We start from the raw sequence: 22,501 nt of genomic DNA, 5'->3' as shown, positions 1-22,501 counted from the left end.
CTGTCCCTCTGGCTAAACGCGCGTGCAAGGCGGCCCCCGAAGCATCCGCCGCCACGTCCACGGAAAGCGCATCGAGCATCCGACCCGCGGTTTCCCACGCTCGTACTGTGCTTTGCAACTCGCCGTTCAAAACAACGCCACAGCCCAGCTGAGGCTCAAGACAATTCGTCTCCGCGCAGGCGGCATGATCCAAAGGCCGTTCGCTCTTGACAGGCTGGCTGCGATAAAGTCCTCCATGCTCCTTTCAGGGAACCGCCGCTTCCCAAGCGTTCGACTTTGCGCGAGCACACTTCGCCTTGGCCGTTTTCTATCGCCCCTTCGTTCGGTTATGAGCAGCCACATTGCTTTTCTTTCTTTCTTTGTGCTTGGTGACATTTGTGGTATGTTCGTGCCAAAACGGGAAGAAAAATTCATCTGCTAGAAAGAACAAGCAGCGCTGGGAATTCTAAATAAACAGCTATGCCGGTGGCAGGAAAAAAATGGTGGGATATTTATTTTTAATGCGAATGCATTGTTTACCTATGTCGGTAGAGAATCACGAGTCCAGGGCACCCAAAATGGCCGATAAAGAAATACTGAGGAAAACTCCCAAAAGCAAGGCAACCGACTGAGTTTAACGGAAATTCGGCAAACGCAGCGTTGGGTGGGATTCGAACCAGTGTACTGCAGAAAAGCGGACCACGTATCGATTATTCGAAGTGACTAAAGGTGAACCTAGTGATAGGGCCGTGTCCTTCACCACGTAAACATATCGTAGGGACTCTGAGTGCGCTATTCATGCAGGAGAAATTACATCACGGTCATTACACAAGCAGTGACCAGGTGGGTAGAAAAGCACTTTCCCGCCAGTAGCGTATGTGAACAGAAAGAAAACGTCGCAAAGGAAAAATGATCGTGGTGATCCAGAGGTTGATGATGATAGTGCGGGACACATTGGTACCACTTTTCTTCCTCCATGTTGGTACCACGGGGCACGTGCAGCCACCGCGTCATCATCGCGCATGTGTAGTATGAACGCTCCGTCTTTTGCGCGACACTTGTTCCGCAGACTGTATGCGGCCATGGACTCTGAAGCGTCTACACCGGCAACAGCTGTGAAACACTGCGCTCACAGCAAGGACATATATCCATTCCACAATTCAAGAATAGTGCTTTCGCATTCACAGACAGAGACAGATTCCCCCTCTGCCGCAGTGTCTGCAGGTCAGCCAGGGTTCCTGGTGGTTCTTCGGCCGCCTGGGCGTGGCGCGGTCGGAGTCGCGGTGGTCGGGGCGGCCTGGCGGGGTCTGCCGTTACTGCTGTGCGTGTCTGGTGCCTGTGACCATTTTGGGTATGCAGTCGTGTGTGATGGGCGTGCCCGCAGTGGTCCTTTCACATTTGTAGACAAACTGTATTGCTTGATCTCTTCTTAAAGGAGCCATGAAGAGAAAACACAAGTTTGGTTCATTCGAAAGATTGCCTCGTTAGAACCATAACGACACCACTTATAACGCAAACTTCGCTCAAATAAGCTACATAATTAGGAAAAAAAGGAAATGACCATGCGACCCACCAGTTCATTTTCCGCAACAGAACCTATGATGTCACTCGAGAATGCTCTGCGATTGGCGGAGGCCGGCAAAAGCAAACGCATGTTAGGTTGGGCTTAGAGTTTGCATAGCGAGCTATATTCCCGTTAAACATACTGCACATTCCTTTTATGACACTAAGAACGGTGGAGTAAACGGTTGAAGTTCCGAACGAACACGCAAGCGTGTGCGCCAATGCGTACGAAACTACCGCCGGCTGAGCTCGACATCTCGCCGTCGCGCAGACGAATTTTCGGGTTCGAGGCTCTTAGGGGCTAACGAACCGTTCCAGCACGTACAGCCGCCACCTTGCTTGGTATCTTAATCCCTTGACAGGAGTTTGGCCGTCATATCGCCAACCAGCAAAGGTAAAAATAGAAACAAGGGGAGTAAGGAACACAGAGCAGCAACGAGATAGTGCCACTCGTCGCACAGGTTTCGGTATGGAGGTCGTGTTGGCTTGCTGCTGTCGTTACGAGCTCGTTTACAGTTTACAACCACTGAAAACTTCAGTTTGTTCGAGTACTTTACAATGAAATTTCGTTGCTGTGTTTTGAAATGCCCATTCAGTACGGGCAAATCGTCGAGGGAGTGCGACATCCCCGCCGGTGAGATCTCCTTTCATGTGCTGCCCAACGGCGAACCTCGGCGAAGCAAGTGGCTACGTTTTGTGAACTTTGCAAACGGAGGAGAAAGAGAGCTAAAGGAAGTACGAGTGTGCTCGCTTCATTTCCGAGGAAGTGATTACGGCAGGGACCCGGACATGCTGGCGCTCGTCGCCGACTTCGTCAACTCGCCGCCAAAGCGCTCTGACCTTGGGGAAAAAAATTGCCGTACACACCGCGCATTGACGCTCGAATCTTTCTGGTCGGAGCAGAGAGCTCGAGCGAACGGCTTTCCATACACGACACCGGCCAACTGGCATAAGCGATACTGCTACTGAAATTGAAAATATGGCACATACGTACCAGTCTGTATTCGTCCGTCGCGACGGGGCTGACGAGGCAGCGGTGCCGATGGCTGGGCGTTCGTCTGTTGTGGCTATCGCGGAATGGTCGCTTTCCCGTCCACCGCGTATCCCACAACTCTTGCCGCTCGTGCACTTAGAAGCATTGAGCGTTCAAGTGGTGTGAGGTTGTTAAATGCAAGCCCATGCTCCTCGGCGAGAGTTTTGTTCTCCGGATCAGGCGATTCCATGACTAGGGCTGCGGGTACACTAGGTTTTACTAGTATTTTTAAAATGGCCGCCGTCTCGGTCGACTCCCGCGTGTGGGTGCTATATGGAGTCGACATACTAAGTATCTGTTTCATGGACCGGCCCGTGTGACACCATTGCTCACGTCACCAAATGTGCAATTCTAGCGGGAGATTTAAAATTTTGGCTTAAATTGCCTTATTTCTCAGTGAATAAAGCATCATTTGCTTCCGGGAAAGGGCTTGGGGTACTATGAAACACCTAATCTTTGGAATAAAACAAACTTTTGTTTTCTCTTCATGGCTCCTTCAAGTTGGGGCGAGTGATGCGAAAGCAGGGTACGTGATTCTGACGTACACATCTTGCTTGGAGCAACTGCAGCCTAACAGATTACACGTTGCTGCGTAGTTGGCGTTTCATGCGGGAAAATATACACTTCAGAGAGATAGAAACAAGATAGCTGGGTCTATGTATATATGCTCCTCTGACAGCTTTCTCTCGTACGTGCTTACCGCATCCTTATACTTTCGCTGCCGTTTTCCTCTTCACTCAGCGCCACTAAGTTGCTTTTCAAGATATGGAAAAATACCGCAGATGTTTTCGAGGGATTGCGCAGGATTCATCGAACGCCGTTACATCGAACGCCACTGCATAGAAGCCGTTTCATCGAACGGTGTTTGATCGAACGCCGTTTAGTACAAGGGCGTTTCGTCGAGGACATTTCATCGAATTAGGTCGAACACAATAACGAACGTTAAGGGCGCATAGACAGAACCAAATGAGATTGTTATTTTTTCGCAAGCTTCTATCTTCGTGCTGGTCATTTCGATGTGAGCACTTTATTGCGGAAGAAACAAGTGATTTGTTTTGTTCAAGCATGTGGTCAAGAACTTTGGCATGTGGATTGCGTTAGCTAGATACTGTCATCTACATGAGTGTATCAGCCATAACACGTGACGCCAATTTTTCGGCCTCCGTCTGAGTTCCTGCCACACCATAAAATTCGACGGAAAGTCAGTGGACCAGAGTTGCTGCGCGCATTGCTAAAATCTCGCTATCCGGAAGGAGTTCGATGAGCTGAAGAAGGAGTTTGTGCCAGCAGTCTCGAAGCTGGCATGCTGGTTCGAAGAAAATAAGGTAGCGGGAAAGCCACGGCAGCTTCCCGGTGGACTGGCGATCCGCGCGCCACCCTGGTTTCCGCTGAATGCCTTACGCTCTGGTCTGTTCAGCACTTGGCGGAGCATGCAAGGCGTTTGGCGCTTCCTCTGCAGCCGCCTGCAACACGATCAAAAAGCTAGGGACGAACGGCTGAAAGCACTTTTGCGTAGCCAGCTCCTGAAGGCGGTGCTAGCCAAGAAGAGGCCCTCGGGCGCATCTCTAATCACCGGAGAAACATGCCATTAAAGGACTCTTTGGGGGGCAAATGCCGCTCATTTAAAACAGCTGCAGCGTTTCTGAGCATGTTTATATCATTGTACGATGTAGTTACGTAAATACGTCATATCGTCCTCGAAAAATAAACTCCTTTGAGTGCTGCCAGTCGGTCGATGGATTTTTAGTGCGTCCTGAAAATGTGTGTCTTCTGACAATTTGGGCGATCAAATACTTTGTCTAAACACAACATCAGAAAACCGGAAGAGAGGAACTAACAACGAACTTCAGTAAACGAAACACAAAAAGCACCACCAGCCGGACATTGCATGTTGCCGATAATCGACACATGAAGTGGCAGTGTCAAAGACTTACGCCTGAAAAATGATTGATTTTTCACGCGACCCTAAATTATAAAGCATTTAATGCTTCATGCATCTCTTTACGAAGAAAACACTTGAACATTTCTAGCAGCAATACTCACCGCGGACGCATCTTCCGCATAGAATTCGATAAAACGGGCGACGTCACTTCGATGCAACGGACATTCATTCGATAAAACGGCGTTCGACGAAGTGGTGCTCGATGAATTGTCACGTACCCGTTTTGGAGGTCTCGCGTTCGCCAGCTTCCCAAATAACAAGGGCCGCCACGTCTCTTCGCAACGACAAAATGCGCCCCTATTTCCTCCTCACCCCTCTCCGCACGCACGCAGATATGCACACTCACACACACAAAGTTTTTCTAAAAAAAATTATTTTTTGTTCCGTCTACGACCGTGCGAAAATGTTTCACTCGTGATTGAGCAAGCAAAGCTTTCCTGAAGCTTTTAAAATACGCCTTTAGGTTTTGGTGGTAACTATTCGGCGATAAAAGTTCGTTTCTGCGTACACGTACATATTGCTGTTTCTTTCATTTTAAAGCTGCAATTCATAAATGTTGCTAATAGGTACACTCCGGGTGCTGCGAGAGAAAAAAGTAACGTCAACTTGATGTGCGTTACATTTTTGTAATGTGCTAGGTTTATTTTCGTGTTTAACGTGAGGCCGTAACGCGTTGCTTCGACTTGAAAATAACTGACAACGCATTTGGTTACTTGTTAACACCAGAGCACCCGCTAACTCGACGGGGTGAAATACCGGCGTCCAAGGCACGGCCAAGGCACGGCGCACAGAACGGCAGCTAAACGGCCCACAAAATGGTCGACTGAGGACTTCCGAAATCTCCAATCGCTCAGAGAATAAACAAGCAGGTGAGGAAATACACGGATGGGCGCCAAACTTAATTCTCACGGCAATTCCGGCAAAGGTTTGTGTAACTGTAACATTTGTGTAAAGGTGTCTGTGTGGTAACTTTTGGGTAAATTTTGGTCTGAGTGGGAAAGGGGGAGGGCGTGAGAAACAATCAGCAAGTGTTTGGTCACCGACCATAGCGAAGCCAGCCAATGGTTATTCCCCACTCACAGGTAACCTGTTACCCATAAATCGCCCATCTCACCGACCGACCAAGATCACTCATTTTTCGACTTTTCTGTTTAACGTCCTTATAAACTTGCTCCAACAAATGAAGGTGCTGCATCTTGCGTCTGCTCGTCTACTTCCGTTCCTACTTGTTTCCGCACACCACTTGACACTGAATAATCAAGTAACACGGCGAAACGTGCCACTCACACATTTTCAAAAATGGCGCCAACTTTCCTGGCGTGACCCGTTTTCCGCGAGCGCGGCGAGTGCAACGCAGCGAAACGTGAACAGCGCGTCGACAGAGGGCGCTAACCTCTCTGCTTGCTTCCTTCATGAAAAGAGCAGTAAAAAAAAGCAAACATCGTCTGCTTCTCGGTCCTGAAAAGTCCACAAGCTCTGTACTGTTTTAGTCATCAGTTTTTTTATGCACACGTTGATATAATTTTCGAGCCACTTAGTTTGTACTAGTTAGCGTTGCAAGAAGTTTAGCCTACAAAAAGAATAAACTTTTGTCAAACTATTTTTTTTTGATCGGAGGCCGGATTGAATGGCGCGGCCTCAGCACACCCTCAAGCACGTGGTCATCCGCGTTGTGTTGTTGCGCGTTGCCAAGCGACCGTGTCGGCTCCACGCACGCGGACACATACACGGCCAAAGCTTATCGCGGCGCGCTCGCAACATGGCGCCTGCGTCATTCCGCGATCCGAGGCGAGCGATGACAGTCGCGCGTTGACGGCGACATTTGAGCCTCGCGGCGGCGTGTGATGTGTGTTGTGATGGCTGGCGCGGACGACGCGGTCCTGAGCCAGCTTCGTCAGGTGTTTGATCTGTGCGACGAAGAGCGCTGTGGATACATTACGTCGGACAAGCTGCGGCAACTCGGTCGCGAGCACTTCGCTGGCAGCGAGCAGGTGAGTGAGTCAGCTGGCCCGCTAGTCGTCGTCGGACTCGGTGGCATTTCGTTGTTGCCCGATTTTCGCGGAAGAAACTTGAGCGCCTTGGCGGCGTGGCAGCGCTCATCGGGTCCTTTTGCATAACGGAATGCCGTCGGCAGGAGTTCTCAAACTGTTTACGTGGGCGCGCGCGTTTACTGGATTTCAGCCGGCGTGTGTCAGGCAGAACGAATAGATGGGTTCGCTTCTCGTTCGGGAGAAAAAAAAAACATGAACAACAACAAAATAAAAAACAGCGGCGTTGCAATGGGCTCTCGTCATTCGCACCGGCACTGCAAAACATTTGGAAAGGGGTTGATAGGACTTTCTTCCCATCGAATCCGTTCTGTTCGCAATCGCGCTCTTGCGCAATTCCTCGTCACGTGGCATCAAAAAAGAGGCATCGTTTTCGCAAATTTTCTGCAGAATAATTTGAGCAGCAAAATAGAGTCCAGCTTTTGACCACGCTGACGCACTGGGCACAGTCAGCCCATCCAGGCGCTCATGCAAGGTTTACACAGAAACTGTGGTGGTTTCCATGTAAGGAATCCGCGGCGCTGGTTTCAGTTTATATTTCGGCGTACTCCTAACATTTCTGCCCAAGATTTAGCGCTCGTTCTTTTGCAGGCATCATCTCGTCTCGCCGGGCCACTCGTTTAACATTTGACACCTTGTCCGTACGAAAACGCGCCTGTGCGTGTACGGAATGGCTGCATGCAGATTTGTTTTTCTTTTATACGGAATAAATAGTCGACTTGAGTTTACCACGACCTCTCACAACTTCTGGCAGCTTGTCGCTAGCAGCTACAAAAACACTAGATCGGGCTGCTTGCTTTGCAGAGCTAGAACCTGACGAGTGTTTACACGATTTTTCTGGTCCCCTTTTACAGCTTTAGAGTGCGCCTTCCTTCTAGTGTTCTTGCGGCTGTTAGCGGTGATTTACTAAAAGGTGTGAGAGGCCGTGATAAACGCAAGTCGAGCGTTAATTCTGGAGGAAACGTAAACGCGCCGTTGACTCGTCGCAGTTTCAGAACGCTGGCCCAGCACTTGCCCCGTGTTATTTCCATCTGGCTCGCGGCTGATGGCATCAGTATTAAATTACCCCACGCCGCGGCAGCTGCTTCCGTGCCGTCTCCAACGATTGATTTTATTGACCGGTGCTTCAGTACGGTTTCCTACACTCTCTGGACGGGGAGACTGGTGTTTGCGTGTAAGCAATTCGCCACGCTGACGCAGTTCGTCGTCTGGGAGCGCCCGGTTGACCGCGGTGCATATGGTAAACAGAAAACGGAAGAAAATGCCCCCTGTTTTGCTGCTACGCTCATGCGAGGTTTATTCCCTGCAAGGTGTTTATTCCCTGCCTATGAAAACAAACACTTGTGTCGCCGATCATGCTGCACTCCACGTATTTTTCGCATTTGCTAAACCGTTACATGCCAAGCCAACTACGAAGCGAAGCGAGAAACTTCCCATCATGCTTCCCATCATTCCCGTAGTGGCACGTGGTTACAGCGTGTGTCCTCTGTAGCCTATCTTGTACGCAACTCTATGGACATGCCCGATTACGTACGGAACCGACAGGTCGACTCGGCGGCGGGTTTTACCAACGTTTTGTTGTTGGTTTCATCCGAGCCGTGCGCTAGCCGTACGCCCAGCGACGCCTTCCCAGGGCTTGTTACAATTCGCCTACGCCCATGATGCAACTGTAATGCTGCGTGCAAATGTGCGCGGGATAATGGCTTAGAAAAACGCACCAGCAATGAACGTAACGCTTGACCCGTTGTGCATTTCAAACGCGTATATGTTTATTCGTGTATCTGTCGCCACCTTCGTCCGTATTGTCACATCTTATTCGATCTTCTTGTTGTTTTGCTTCGCTTATGCATGTAAAGCGGCAGCATTGTCCTTCTGTGTGGCCACCGGCTCTCGCACATGTCTGGGGCGGCTTTGTAAAAATGGCGAACGAAGGACCTTGCTTCGGTCGCTTCCGCGATATTTCAGACCACTGAGGCTACCGCCATGTTGTAAGCTGTGGAGGTAATATACGCCGCCTCTCGTAATTGGGTTGGCGGATGCGTTGGATGACGTCGTTGTTTTAAAGATGGTTTGGAACTGTCTGAACTTTTCGTTGCCATGCAGACCAGCCTGGTCTCGATTGACTCCGTTGAAGTCGCTGCTACCTTTGTGTGCGAGATGCACAAAACCATTCCCGGGAAGACGGCTTGGCGGGTTAGGTACACTTACAAACTGGTCGCAACATCACTCGCATAGAAACCAGTGCACGACCTTTTGTGCGGATCTTTCCTCCTGCAGTTTTTTACCACCGTTAACACTAATTCAGCTTTAGGTAAAGCACTTCTCTGGACTAGTTGGTTCATTTCGAACGTGTGTTAGATTCAATGCGCTGCCAAGAGAAATCCTCAGTTTTATGCGACGGCAGAAAATTACATCCCATTGTAAATGCTGCTAATAAGGGAGCGCTCACGCATACAAGTTGCCATTCTTGGCGTTTGTAAAATGCGTTGAGCAACGCTCTTTGAAGATCCTTTCCAGCGTAGCCAGCTTTCCCTCCACGTGCACTGTAAACATTTCTTTGTGTACAAAAGTTCCATGGTTGACTACGGTTAGCATATGCATGCCACGCAGAGCACGTGAGCTTGAACACCCAGCTCGAGAACCAAGTACCGAGGAACGGTATATCTCCAGAATGTACTTGCAATTTGCATATTCGGTTTGTGAGCTTCATTAAGAATGCTCTATTTGCGGGATTTCGGGGTGTTTTGTTACGCCGAAGGTGTTCCGCCTCGTGTTGTTTCGACTTTATTAGAAACGCCGCTGTCGGGCGCTGAACGGACAGCGACATTCTGTGGGGAAGCAGCGTCCGTGGTTCCGTCACTTTCTTCATTGCCCTTGATGCTTATAGGCGAACAAAGCGCCCGCTAGATAACTTGACATTTCAGTGAGCGTTGACGACTGTACATAGCTGCGCAGCTGCTTCGTAGAACGTCGCCGGTTCGCTCCTCGTAATGCCTAGGTTTTATGTCAAAGCCCGTGCCTTTTCGTTGTTGGGACAGTTGGCTGGGCCTATGCGCACGTTGTCGCGCAGTTTGACGAAATCTCGTCTGGTCGGGTGGAAGATTCATAGCTAAAAATGCGTGATACCCGACCAAATATTTCTTTAAAAATATTTGGGCGGCTCTGTGAAAAAGGCTTCGTATGGCAGCCGAAACGTCTTTGCGTGCCTTTGTTTTGATATTTTCCTGACGATAGCGCGTTTTTCACTGTGGATGTAGCGCAACAAACATGCAACAAACAACTAGATGGCAATAAACATAACATCCTTATTTTGTGAAATATAAACAGCGTAGTTATGCACGCTGTGTCGAAAGCGACTTAAGAGTACCACACCTCCCTAGCCACTCAAAAATGCTGCATATAAGTGTAACGAATTGAGTGAATGCTCCGGAGGTGAGCTCCCGGAGGGCAGATCGGTGCGGCCTAAAACCTACCACTTCACGTCAGCTGAAAAAAAAAAAAATGATGCCCAGAGGTATAGAAAATTGATTGATTCATTGATTGATTTAGAAGAAGCTAGTCATTGTAAAAAATAGGTAAACGTAATAGTTGGGATTCGAACCCAGAGCCTGTGTACATAACTCACTGTGAAGCCAAGCGGACAGTTCGGCTTCATAGCCTGTGCCGAAGATGTGCCTCCGCGCCTACCGCCATTACAGTTGAACGTCGTTATTCTTTTTATAACGAAACCGAGACCCAGAGAGCCGCACGATGTATATCGGCGGTAACGAAATATTTCGTTCGCGCGAAGCTGAAAACTCCAAAGCCAGCACAAAAAGCAAACAAAAACAATGGAAAGACAAGAGGATTTTTTTGTCGTTTGAAAAAGTTGCGGAACTTTTGGTCGTCCGGCGCAAAAGCGCATTTCATTGCCCAACGAAAGTTGTCCAACGAACTTTGTTCGGTTGTAATTTCTGGTTCTCATGTTGCAGTCCGTTTCGTTCGAAATGCCACAAGGACTACTTCGTATGTAGTGGGTCGGAAGCCTAGAATAATCTGTTTTTAGGTGCGGAGCACCTTAGGACCTCGCAATGTCCGTCCGCGTCCGTGAGCATAGCATTTACAATTGCAAACAATCACACAGGCACCGGCAGGATTCGAGCCTGTGTCTGGTAGACCAGACAGAGTTAGTGTCAGTCGTCTTACCCACTGGGCTACCCGAGAGTCGAACGGCTTACTCCCTCGGCTGTAACGGTGCGGAGTGCCTTACGACCTCCCAATGTCCGTCCGCGTCCATCCGCCCGCACACCACCATCAAGCGAAAGTCGATTTGAGCCGTGAGTTGCAGTTTCATTTCGGGAATGATGAAGGTGCAACTCGCGGCCCAAATCGAATGGCGGTCGGGGCGCAACTGGGATGCCATTTCGAGTCCGCATGCCCTCGCCCTCATCCACGGAGTGGAGATGCTGCCATGTTCTGCGTCTAGGATTTTGGCGCGAACCAGACTGCTACACACTGCATCGTCACCATCGTCCTGCTCAGGTGCGCTGCGGGACGAAGGCACTGACCTCCTGTCCTGCGCTGCCCCGATACGACTCCATTGTAACGAGTTCCGACTGCACGCGATGCCGTGCTTACGGCCTCAGTCCAGAGAATAAAAGCTCTGTATTTGCCTGCTTCCCTGCAAACGTTTCAGTAGACGTTTGCCTACTTCGTTCGTTTGTCGCACATTTCCCGCAGTATCCAATAATCGAGGTTTCCAACGTGGCGCCGTGGACATGCGAAGCGCGCGCCGCTGCGTGGCACGAACGCCACGACCAAGTTTTCAAGCGGAGGCGATTGCGTATACTAGACGTATGATGCAGCGTGCATGCTTTTATTTCGCAGTTGGGTCGTGCGAGGACACGCGTTGCTGCACCCAGCCCGGTCTCCGGGGGCGTCAGCGTGGCTGAGGCGTTGCGCTGCTGAACCCAGAACGCGGGTTCGATAGCGGTGGATGCTTTCGCAATGGAGCCGAAAAGCGAGAGCGTCCGTGTGTGGAGACGTCGCCCCACCTTCGCGATCCCCAGGTAGTCGAAATTAATCCGGAGCCCCTGCGCTGCTGCGCGCCTCGCCGTCCAGGTGTAGTAAACCCCCGGAACTCGAATTAGACGTCAGTCTGCACAAGCAGCTGCCTTTGTTCCTCCGAGCGCCTTACACGCGGGTGTCTTCTGCGTGCGGCGGCCTGATTTCCCACGCATACGAAGCGGGTTTTTATTCCCACCTGTGAGGGGGGCTGAAATTTCTTCTCTGGCTGTTTAATGTGTGTTCTTTTTCATATGGACCGAAATTTCCGGGTTCACCCATCCCCAAAAAGACCGCCGTTGTTCAAAAGGAAAACGCGAACAATAAAGATTAGTGCGACTAAGTGGTAACTGAAGGCGGACTTCGGGCAGCCTCATATGTGGACTGGTTCTGCGCATCTCGCATTTATGTTTCGTTTGGTCGGACGAAGCGCTGAAGGTAGGGAACTTAGTCGAGAAAGAAAAATGCCCACAATGAACGACATGGCCTGCAAGTAGTTGCCATAGCCACAGCAGCACTGATGGCTGTATAGACCGGCTGTACGTGCACTTTATTCTTTACGAAACTTTATGAACACGCGCCGAAACTACACCCGGCATATATGAAGCGCCCCTGTGCGGAGTTACGGATTAGTTAAGGCCGCCTGGAGATCTTTGACGGGCGCCACAATCGTGACACGCGAGCCTTTTTGCTTTTCGCACCAACCAGAGAAACGGCCGCCGAGGACGGGATGCCCCCGGTGATCGGCAGTGCAAAACCTTGCTGATCCACCGCGGCATACTTTAGTGCAGTGAACGCACGTGTCCCGAACACGGGCTCGTTTCATCACCACCAAGTGGACACACAGTACTGACGTTCAGCCGCGAGTAGAAGTTTACGAAAATGGCAGCCCACACACTGGGGTGCGCATGCGAGATTGCATATTCATTATTGCAAAACTATCGCCCGTAATAACCCCGGGCAGCCTGCCGCGCAGCAGAGAAACAACTAAGAATTTCAGCTCTCGTGGTCCGGAAGCTTCCGCTGTTGACGGTACTTTCGCGTTCGGAAGGCGAATCCTGTAAGCAAAGAATCATCACGAGAGTTACTGGATGGTGGTGGTTAAATGCTCCAGTGACTGGGCTATAATTGAGAATGTATTTGGAACATTGGTGAAAGGGTGGCTACAACTAGAACGTGGTCAGAATTTCTGAACGTCACACTTGTTCCCGAGCATTGTGCTGCTGAGCGTTCACTTCGCTTCGTGGGCAGCGACGCGGTTTCACCGGATTATACATCATCATCATCATCACCAGCCTATCTACGCCCACTGCAGGGCAAAGGCCTCTCCCATTATTCTCCAATTACCGCGGTCCTGTGCCAACTGTGACCAATTTATCCCCGCAAACTTCTTGATCTCATCTGCCCATCTAACTTTCTGCCGCCCCGTGCAACGCTTGCCTTCTCTAGGAATCCACTCTGTTGCCCTTAATGACCAGCGGTTATCTTGCCTTCGCATTACATGCCCTGCCCACGTCCATTTCTTCTTCTTAATTTCTACTAATATGTCTTTAACACCAGTTTGCTCCCTGACCCACTCCGCTCTCTTCTTGTCCCTTAATGTTACACCTATCATTTTCCGCTCCATTGCCCGCTGAGTCGTTCTCAATGGAGCGGAAAATGATAGGTGTAACATACATATATATATACATATATATTATACATTATATAATATATATATATATATATATATATATATATATATATATATATATATATATATAGCGAATCAGAATAGGAAATGAGGGGCTCGTTGTAATAACACAGAAAATAAGAGTTGGCAGTCAAGAAAACCTCGGAAAGCAAAGGGGAGGATGTGGTAGGTCATTGAAACCGACAAAGAATTTGGAAAGAAAGAAAGTGTAGAAAAAAATGCCCGCCAGGTGGGATCCGAACCCACGACCTCCAGAATACCGGTCTGGTGCAATAACCACTACGCTACCGGCGGGGCGATTTTCCCCTCCACTTTCTGGGGTATTTATGTCAATGTAATTTTTTTCTCCTGTGCTTGGGGGTGGTAGCCAGCGCCACTCCGACTTCTCGGGGTGAAGGGGACCTTCTTTTTAACCCCCGGGCCGTGAGTCGAGTGTCTAGGACATGTCGAGAGGGGTCGACCAGCGTTGGACCCTCTTAAGCTCCCTATGGCAACAAGACTGCCAGAACAGAGGCCCTCGCTATGCATGTACCGAATCAGAATAGGAAATGAGGGGCTCGTTGTAATAACACAGAAAATAAGAGTTGGCAGTCAAGAAAACCTCGGAAAGCAAAGGGGAGGATGTGGTAGGTCATTGAAACCGACAAAGAATTTGGAAAGAAAGAAAGTGTAGAAAAAATGCCCGCCAGGTGGGATCCGAACCCACGACCTCCAGAATACCGGTCTGGTGCAATAACCACTACGCTACCGGCGGGGCGATTTTCCCCTCCACTTTCTGGGGTATTTATGTCAATGTAATTTTTTTCTCCTGTGCTTGGGGGTGGTAGCCAGCGCCACTCCGACTTCTCGGGGTGAAGGGGACCTTCTTTTTAACCCCCGGGCCGTGAGTCGAGTGTCTAGGACATGTCGAGAGGGGTCGACCAGCGTTGGACCCTCTTAAGCTCCCTATGGCAACAAGACTGCCAGAACAGAGGCCCTCGCTATGCGTGTACCGAATCAGAATAGGAAATGAGGGGCTCGTTGTAATAACACAGAAAATAAGAGTTGGCAGTCAAGAAAACCTCGGAAAGCAAAGGGGAGGATGTGGTAGGTCATTGAAACCGACAAAGAATTTGGAAAGAAAGAAAGTGTAGAAAAAATGCCCGCCAGGTGGGATCCGAACCCACGACCTCCAGAATACCGGTCTGGTGCAATAACCACTACGCTACCGGCGGGGCGATTTTCCCCTCCACTTTCTGGGGTATTTATGTCAATGTAATTTTTTTCTCCTGTGCTTGGGGGTGGTAGCCAGCGCCACTCCGACTTCTCGGGGTGAAGGGGACCTTCTTTTTAACCCCCGGGCCGTGAGTCGAGTGTCTAGGACATGTCGAGAGGGGTCGACCAGCGTTGGACCCTCTTAAGCTCCCTATGGCAACAAGACTGCCAGAACAGAGGCCCTCGCTATGCATGTACCGAATCAGAATAGGAAATGAGGGGCTCGTTGTAATAACACAGAAAATAAGAGTTGGCAGTCAAGAAAACCTCGGAAAGCAAAGGGGAGGATGTGGTAGGTAATTGAAACCGACAAAGAGTTTGGAAAGAAAGAAAGTGTAGAAAAAATGCCCGCCAGGTGGGATCCGAACCCACGACCTCCAGAATACCGGTCTGGTGCAATAACCACTACGCTACCGGCGGGGCGATTTTCCCCTCCACTTTCTGGGGTATTTATGTCAATGTAATTTTTTTCTCCTGTGCTTGGGGGTGGTAGCCAGCGCCACTCCGACTTCTCGGGGTGAAGGGGACCTTCTTTTTAACCCCCGGGCCGTGAGTCGAGTGTCTAGGACATGTCGAGAGGGGTCGACCAGCGTTGGACCCTCTTAAGCTCCCTATGGCAACAAGACTGCCAGAACAGAGGCCCTCGCTATGCATGTACCGAATCAGAATAGGAAATGAGGGGCTCGTTGTAATAAGACAGAATAAGGGTTGGCAGTCAAGAAAACCTCGGAAAGCAAAGGGGAGGATGTGGTAGGTCATTGAAACCGACAAAGAATTTGGAAAGAAAGAAAGTGTAGAAAAAATGCCCGCCAGGTGGGATCCGAACCCACGACCTCCAGAATACCGGTCTGGTGCAATAACCACTACGCTACCGGCGGGGCGATTTTCCCCTCCACTTTCTGGGGTATTTATGTCAATGTAATTTTTTTCTCCTGTGCTTGGGGGTGGTAGCCAGCGCCACTCCGACTTCTCGGGGTGAAGGGGACCTTCTTTTTAACCCCCGGGCCGTGAGTCGAGTGTCTAGGACATGTCGAGAGGGGTCGACCAGCGTTGGACCCTCTTAAGCTCCCTATGGCAACAAGACTGCCAGAACAGAGGCCCTCGCTATGCATGTACCGAATCAGAATAGGAAATGAGGGGCTCGTTGTAATAACACAGAAAATAAGAGTTGGCAGTCAAGAAAACCTCGGAAAGCAAAGGGGAGGATGTGGTAGGTCATTGAAACCGACAAAGAATTTGGAAAGAAAGAAAGTGTAGAAAAAATGCCCGCCAGGTGGGATCCGAACCCACGACCTCCAGAATACCGGTCTGGTGCAATAACCACTACGCTACCGGCGGGGCGATTTTCCCCTCCACTTTCTGGGGTATTTATGTCAATGTAATTTTTTTCTCCTGTGCTTGGGGGTGGTAGCCAGCGCCACTCCGACTTCTCGGGGTGAAGGGGACCTTCTTTTTAACCCCCGGGCCGTGAGTCGAGTGTCTAGGACATGTCGAGAGGGGTCGACCAGCGTTGGACCCTCTTAAGCTCCCTATGGCAACAAGACTGCCAGAACAGAGGCCCTCGCTATGCATGTACCGAATCAGAATAGGAAATGAGGGGCTCGTTGTAATAACACAGAAAATAAGAGTTTGCAGTCAAGAAAACCTCGGAAAGCAAAGGGGAGGATGTGGTAGGTCATTGAAACCGACAAAGAATTTGGAAAGAAAGAAAGTGTAGAAAAAATGCCCGCCAGGTGGGATCCGAACCCACGACCTCCAGAATACCGGTCTGGTGCAATAACCACTACGCTACCGGCGGGGCGATTTTCCCCTCCACTTTCTGGGGTATTTATGTCAATGTAATTTTTTTCTCCTGTGCTTGGGGGTGGTAGCCAGCGCCACTCCGACTTCTCGGGGTGAAGGGGACCTTCTTTTTAACCCCCGGGCCGTGAGTCGAGTGTCTAGGACATGTCGAGAGGGGTCGACCAGCGTTGGACCCTCTTAAGCTCCCTATGGCAACAAGACTGCCAGAACAGAGGCCCTCGCTATGCATGTACCGAATCAGAATAGGAAATGAGGGGCTCGTTGTAATAACACAGAAAATAAGAGTTGGCAGTCAAGAAAACCTCGGAAAGCAAAGGGGAGGATGTGGTAGGTCATTGAAACCGACAAAGAATTTGGAAAGAAAGAAAGTGTAGAAAAAATGCCCGCCAGGTGGGATCCGAACCCACGACCTCCAGAATACCGGTCTGGTGCAATAACCACTACGCTACCGGCGGGGCGATTTTCCCCTCCACTTTCTGGGGTATTTATGTCAATGTAATTTTTTTCTCCTGTGCTTGGGGGTGGTAGCCAGCGCCACTCCGACTTCTCGGGGTGAAGGGGACCTTCTTTTTAACCCCCGGGCCGTGAGTCGAGTGTCTAGGACATGTCGAGAGGGGTCGACCAGCGTTGGACCCTCTTAAGCTCCCTATGGCAACAAGACTGCCAGAACAGAGGCCCTCGCTATGCATGTACCGAATCAGAATAGGAAATGAGGGGCTCGTTGTAATAACACAGAAAATAAGAGTTGGCAGTCAAGAAAACCTCGGAAAGCAAAGGGGAGGATGTGGTAGGTCATTGAAACCGACAAAGAATTTGGAAAGAAAGAAAGTGTAGAAAAAATGCCCGCCAGGTGGGATCCGAACCCACGACCTCCAGAATACCGGTCTGGTGCGATAACCAGTACGCTACCGGCTGGGCGATTTTCCCCTCCACTTTCTGGGGTATCCCACCCGGCGGGAATTTTTTCACCACTTTCTTTCTGACTCAAAAAATTCTTCATTTCTTCTATGACGTAACTCATTCCCCCCTTTGCTTTCCGAGGTTTTCGTGACTGCCAACCCTTATTCTGTCTTAATTCACTGAGCCCCTCATTTGCCATTTATGATTCGCTATATATATATATATATATATATATATATATATATATATATATATATATATATATATATATATATATATATATATATATATAGTGGGAGTGAGACAGCAATAGTAGCTGAAGCGAGAGTATACAAACTTCGCTGGTGCGGTCGGCCGACATCGCATTTTCCGCTATATCTCGCGTGAGGGGTTGAGAATGGGGGAGTCTTCGTTTTTTTTGGAATTCCCAATGCGATGTGGTGCAGTGTGGCTGTGGGAATGGGCGCATAACTGTGCGGCTCGACGGCCAATTACGCGGAAAGCAGGAGTGCGTATGCGATGTTCCATTCTTCCACTGTCAGTGCTTGAGATGAAGGCTTGCTCTGGGCGAAATATAGCGCCAATAAGATCGTTCCAGTGGGTCGAGCACTCTCAGGCCGCCATTAAAAAGAAAGATTGAACGCGAAAGATAAGGAAGCGGGCTAGTCCACGCACCTTGCGCAAATGGTGTGTGCAACCGCTGCGCGCGTTGAAATTGGGCTGTGAGGAGGCAAGAAATTTTACACAAAAAATGCGATGTCGTTTTGGCAAATAATTTATTCCAGAAAGAAGGCCTGGTGCCTGTTTACCCGCTCTTCGTGCGTGGACGTCTTCAGGCCGGTCGCTGGAACAGTAAATAAGTATAAAAAAACTGCTTTGATATGACTGTTGAAATTGCACGCGTCATAACTGCGGTAGGCGCGGTTGCATCGCGACATGCTAGCTATAACCGTTCGAAAAGATTTCCGATAGAGTGCGCCAAATCCAGTTGTCAAACGCGCCAACAAATCCGTCAGCGCACTCGGGTGCGCTTGTTCGAGTGGTACGCGTCCCAAGACTAGTCTTGTGTAATGTTGCGAGACGCCGTTTTTCAGTGAGTCGTTTTTTGAGAGTTGCTTTCTTCGCATGCTTTCGGAGGCGTGCATCCTCAAAAAAAAAAAAAAAAAAAAAAATTGAGGGACGGGTGCTCGCATAGTGGGGGATTCTTTTTCTCAAGCCTTTACAGGCCCTGTCAAGCCTTTCTCGGCTTTTTGCCTGTGCTCCAAACATCGTTCAGATGTTGAATAAATCGAGTTGAATTGTAAATGTGCGCGCAACTCTCGTTCAGCTCACAAGCAAACGTTTTCTTGAAAACTGTTTCGTTAAACGTTGCTCTTTCTTTTGTTGCGTGATCTCCACTGGCGTTTGTTTACTAGCGTGCATGTGGGGCCATGAAAAACACGCCCACTGAGTGTGAGGATGCGTTCACCGAATCGTCTAAGTAAAGTTTACAGCTTTTGCGAAGGCTGGGCACTTGTTTAAGCGACTGCACCCTGAGCTTAATTAGCAGGGTACATTATAAGTGATCTAAACTATCTTGACCAAACCAGACACTGCGTTTGTTGCAAAGAAACAAGTGAAGAAAACACAATTTTCGGATTATGCAGTTTTTCGAAACTCATTGGCAGGCAAATTTTTTCCTGGTAAGTCGGGTTCTGAATTTTTGTGGACGAGTTCTGCTGTTTAGGTTCGCACAAATGCAGTTTATTTGACGGAATTTCCACCAATACGCTGGGAAGAATTGTAGATTCGCCCAAAATCCTTTCTAAACCACACACCCACCCTGTAGGTCCAGCGAAGGCGCGGACAATTCAATTAATGCCAGAGTAGGAGACTAAATCACCGTCCGAATGATGCAATTCCAGAGCGGGTGCCGAGGTTGTTCGTACCCGATGTTCGAGGCGACGGCCTGAATTCGTAGTTCCGGAGAAGACGAGAACCTCACTGATATGGGCTGGTTTTTAGGCAACCCCAGGAGTCGTGCTAATGTGAAACCTTTAAAAGCTGTCAGACGACGCAGACCCGCACACAACCGCATTCACCTATAACGTTAGAGGTGCGCGGGGGAAGATGTAGCTGACGCGATTCAGCTAGTACGCCTAAAGTTAGCACCTGTTTGATTGCCTTGAATTCGTGCGGAAGTTGAAGCATTTCGCGAATGACTCAAAAAGAGCACAGACGACTGGCAGATATATAGAACTGAGTTGGGGCAAAATACGCGCTCATCGAGCGTTAGTGAGATATCAAGCTGCCTCAAAGAGTATTCCAGGGAGTGCCAGTTGAGTGCAGTATTAATAGCACACGTAGTCTCGCTCAGTGATAGTGAACTTACTTGATATCTCTGTTGTGGCTCGGAATTAGTCAGCACTTTTAGATGCGACTTCATCTCATTCACTCGCCTTGTCCCTCCATACGTCGTTGTTGTCCGTCCACACCCCTACCCCTACACAATAAAAAAATAATAGTTAGTGGCGCCCGGTTTCGATCCCACGACCCTGTGGGCGGAACGCGAGGTACATGGTGCTCTTCCCACTGCGCCACAAAACTGAGACAGAATCAAGTGCTACGAACGCGCCTTATATCCTTGACTCATTCAAACTACGTCAAGAAGCTACTGATACAACGCATGATGGGGCAATGATTAACACTTGCAATAATAAAAAAGAAGCTCCCACTTACAGCAACAATGATGGAGTAAAGGTCGTTGCGACAGCGAAGCCCCAAGCATACCACTTAGAGAGATTGACCAAGATTGGCCAACAAGACATAATAATAATCATAAAACATAATAATCTGCCACGGAAATAAGAAGAGAAGTATCGGTCCAATCTCCAGAGAAGAAGACGAAGACCCAGCTGTGCGGTCTCCCTCACGGCCGACATCGTGTGTATAGTGTAAATACATCACTCGCATCTTCCATGGTTCATTTCCTGCGTCCTGCCGTCACGTAACATGTTTTGGTGGAGGTTGCGGTGTTGATCCTCATCCTGGCCCCCGCTTCGCTTCGTCTCGGCTACTTGAACATCGCTGAAAGGCTCTTGGATTGCGTCGGCCCGCCCCAGCCCCTGTGAGCCATGGACGCATCATTCCCCAGCCCCGCGTCCCCAACCTATGACCTGCCGAGATAAACCGACGTGACCAGCCGCGACCTACATAGAAGACGACGCCGTTCCCCTGCCCAGAACTCCGGCGCATCTCCGAGGCCTTTGGACGTTGTTTCACCGTGTCGGGGGGCATTGATGCACCGGTGCCGGGACCATCATTCTCATCTGTGGCGGCAAGGACTTTTCCACTTTTCCTCTCATCGCGCATTGTCACCGCATCTGTACATATCCGATGGCCTCGACCGGGACGGTCGCTTTCGACGAGGGGGATGTGTCACGGAAATAAGAAGAGAAGTATCGGTCCAATCTCCAGAGAAGAAGACGAAGACCCAGCTGTGCGGTCTCCCTCATGGCCGACATCGTGTGTATAGTGTAAATACATCACTCGCATCTTGCATGGTTCATTTCCTGCGTCCTGCCGTCACGTAACACGCTCGTATGTCGACAGCCAATCCTCAGCATCATGATCGCCCTCGCCATTGAAGAATGGGGGATCGCGCTGACGGATGGAACCAGCGCAGACGATCTGTGGCATCGCTGGGGCTTGTTGATCAACAGCGTCAACGGGGGTAGTGGGCATTGGGAGCCTGCGGCTTCGAAGCTCCAGGATTCGTGCTGGTTGACGTTGAAACCGCACCTCCACCACTTCCAATGGTGGTTAATTCGATCAGTTGTCCAAGCGAGAGGCGAGGAAGAGCAGTCTCTTCAAAAAAACGGCGAAGCCAGAGATAACCTTGCAAGACGCACAGACAGGCACTGATGATGACTGTTGAAGGTCCGCAGCACACACCCGCGCGTAGATTGGCCATGGTTCCGTACATACCGTTCCCTGCTCCAATTGTTCATTACAAATCATACGTGTTCCCGACACTTTCCACGCGATTTCAGAATCAATCCAACGGAAACACCCAGGGAACCCCACAATGCGTCGCATCTGCACTGGGTTCCCCTCGCGAGGAGGTGGGCGCAATTTCTTCGTTTCTTTGAATTGAATATTTCAAAATGAATGCCATGCGCCTGCAATGCAATGGCAGAAGCCAGTATGCCTATAGCAAAGGAGGTCGGCGGTATATGTTTGCGCTTCTTCACGGGAACGCGACGGTCAGCGGTTACTTGCCTTCGTAGATGACACTACCGAAGAGAAAGATGAGAAACTAAATAAGCACCGCAGTTTGTAGCTTGCTGGAGGGACAAAAAGCGGCGGACAGAAATGGGAGGTTTGATAAAAAGTTACCATTAAAAACAAATGAGAATCTTTGCTCATATGTGGTGTAAGGCCCGAAACACGCAAATACGCCTCTAATTAATTGTCGTCGTCTCAGTGTCGTAGTTCGTATATGCGGCGGTATGAATTCGGCCCAGTGGTGAGAATGTCGTTCGGGGCAGATACCGTTGGGGATACCGTTGTATTTATTCGAGGTTAAGACTCTCAGGCGATGTCTCTATGACGTCACAGGGACGTGCTTGTGCGACTGGCGGCCGCCGAGCGACAGCACCGCCGGGGATTGTGGGGCGCCGCATCACTTGAACGCTGATGTGCAGTTAACATGCCGTCTTCTCGGCTGCGTGAACGTTTCTCCACATTTCTTGCGTTCTTCGGCTAAAAAAGCACATTGAGTGGCTGTACTGGAGCTGAGTGAGTTACCGAAGGCGAGTTTGAACCTACTGGCCCGAAACGGAACGCAAGTCCGCGTAGCCTGGATTCCGGGGCATAGCGCGGGAGAGCCTTCAGTCTACACCTCCCTTGATTGCTCCCGATCTTGCACCTGATCCAGGTCCACATCCGCGACTCCAACTGGATCATGCTAAATATTCTCGCAGAAAGCGGCTCGCTGAGAAGACTCCGCTGGGCTACCTGCATTGTGTCCGCACCCTACCCCGTTCCGCAGAGATCTTTGTTAATAAGACAATCGCTAATGCGGCCCTCACTGCGGAAATGGTTGCATTTGGACTCTTCAGCCTCTCCGTACTGTCCCCACTGCCAGCAGAATGTCTTTTCAGACCTCAAGCACCTCACTTGGCACTGTGCAGCTCTCGCATCTTCTCGCGGTTCTTCGCTCAGTGCTCTGCCCCCCAACTCGTCCCCTGATGACCCCCCGT

General features: G+C 49.9%; 1 protein-coding gene across 2 annotated transcripts in view; it reads left to right on the top strand.

Annotated features, from left to right (window-relative positions):
- Positions 1-6,242: 6,242 nt before the first annotated feature.
- The window catches only part of LOC144160989 (rab11 family-interacting protein 4A-like), a 270,063-nt gene continuing 253,804 nt past the window's right edge, over positions 6,243-22,501 (top strand). Inside the window, exon 1 of one of the 2 annotated variants that reach the window (XM_077692054.1) lies at positions 6,243-6,508. In XM_077692054.1, coding sequence (XP_077548180.1) covers positions 6,362-6,508 — 147 coding nt within the window. In that variant the 5' untranslated portion in view covers positions 6,243-6,361. The remainder of the gene's footprint in view (positions 6,509-22,501) is intronic. The other variant, XM_077692053.1, reaches the window with a different exon arrangement.

Source organism: Haemaphysalis longicornis, unplaced genomic scaffold (genome assembly GCF_048455015.1).
Source record: "Haemaphysalis longicornis isolate Haplotype H1 unplaced genomic scaffold, Haemaphysalis longicornis Haplotype H1 scaffold_11, whole genome shotgun sequence".
NCBI lineage: Eukaryota > Metazoa > Arthropoda > Arachnida > Ixodida > Ixodidae > Haemaphysalis > Haemaphysalis longicornis.
The sequence above is the reverse complement of the archived record's forward strand: the minus strand, read 5'-3'. Positions and strand labels throughout refer to the sequence as shown.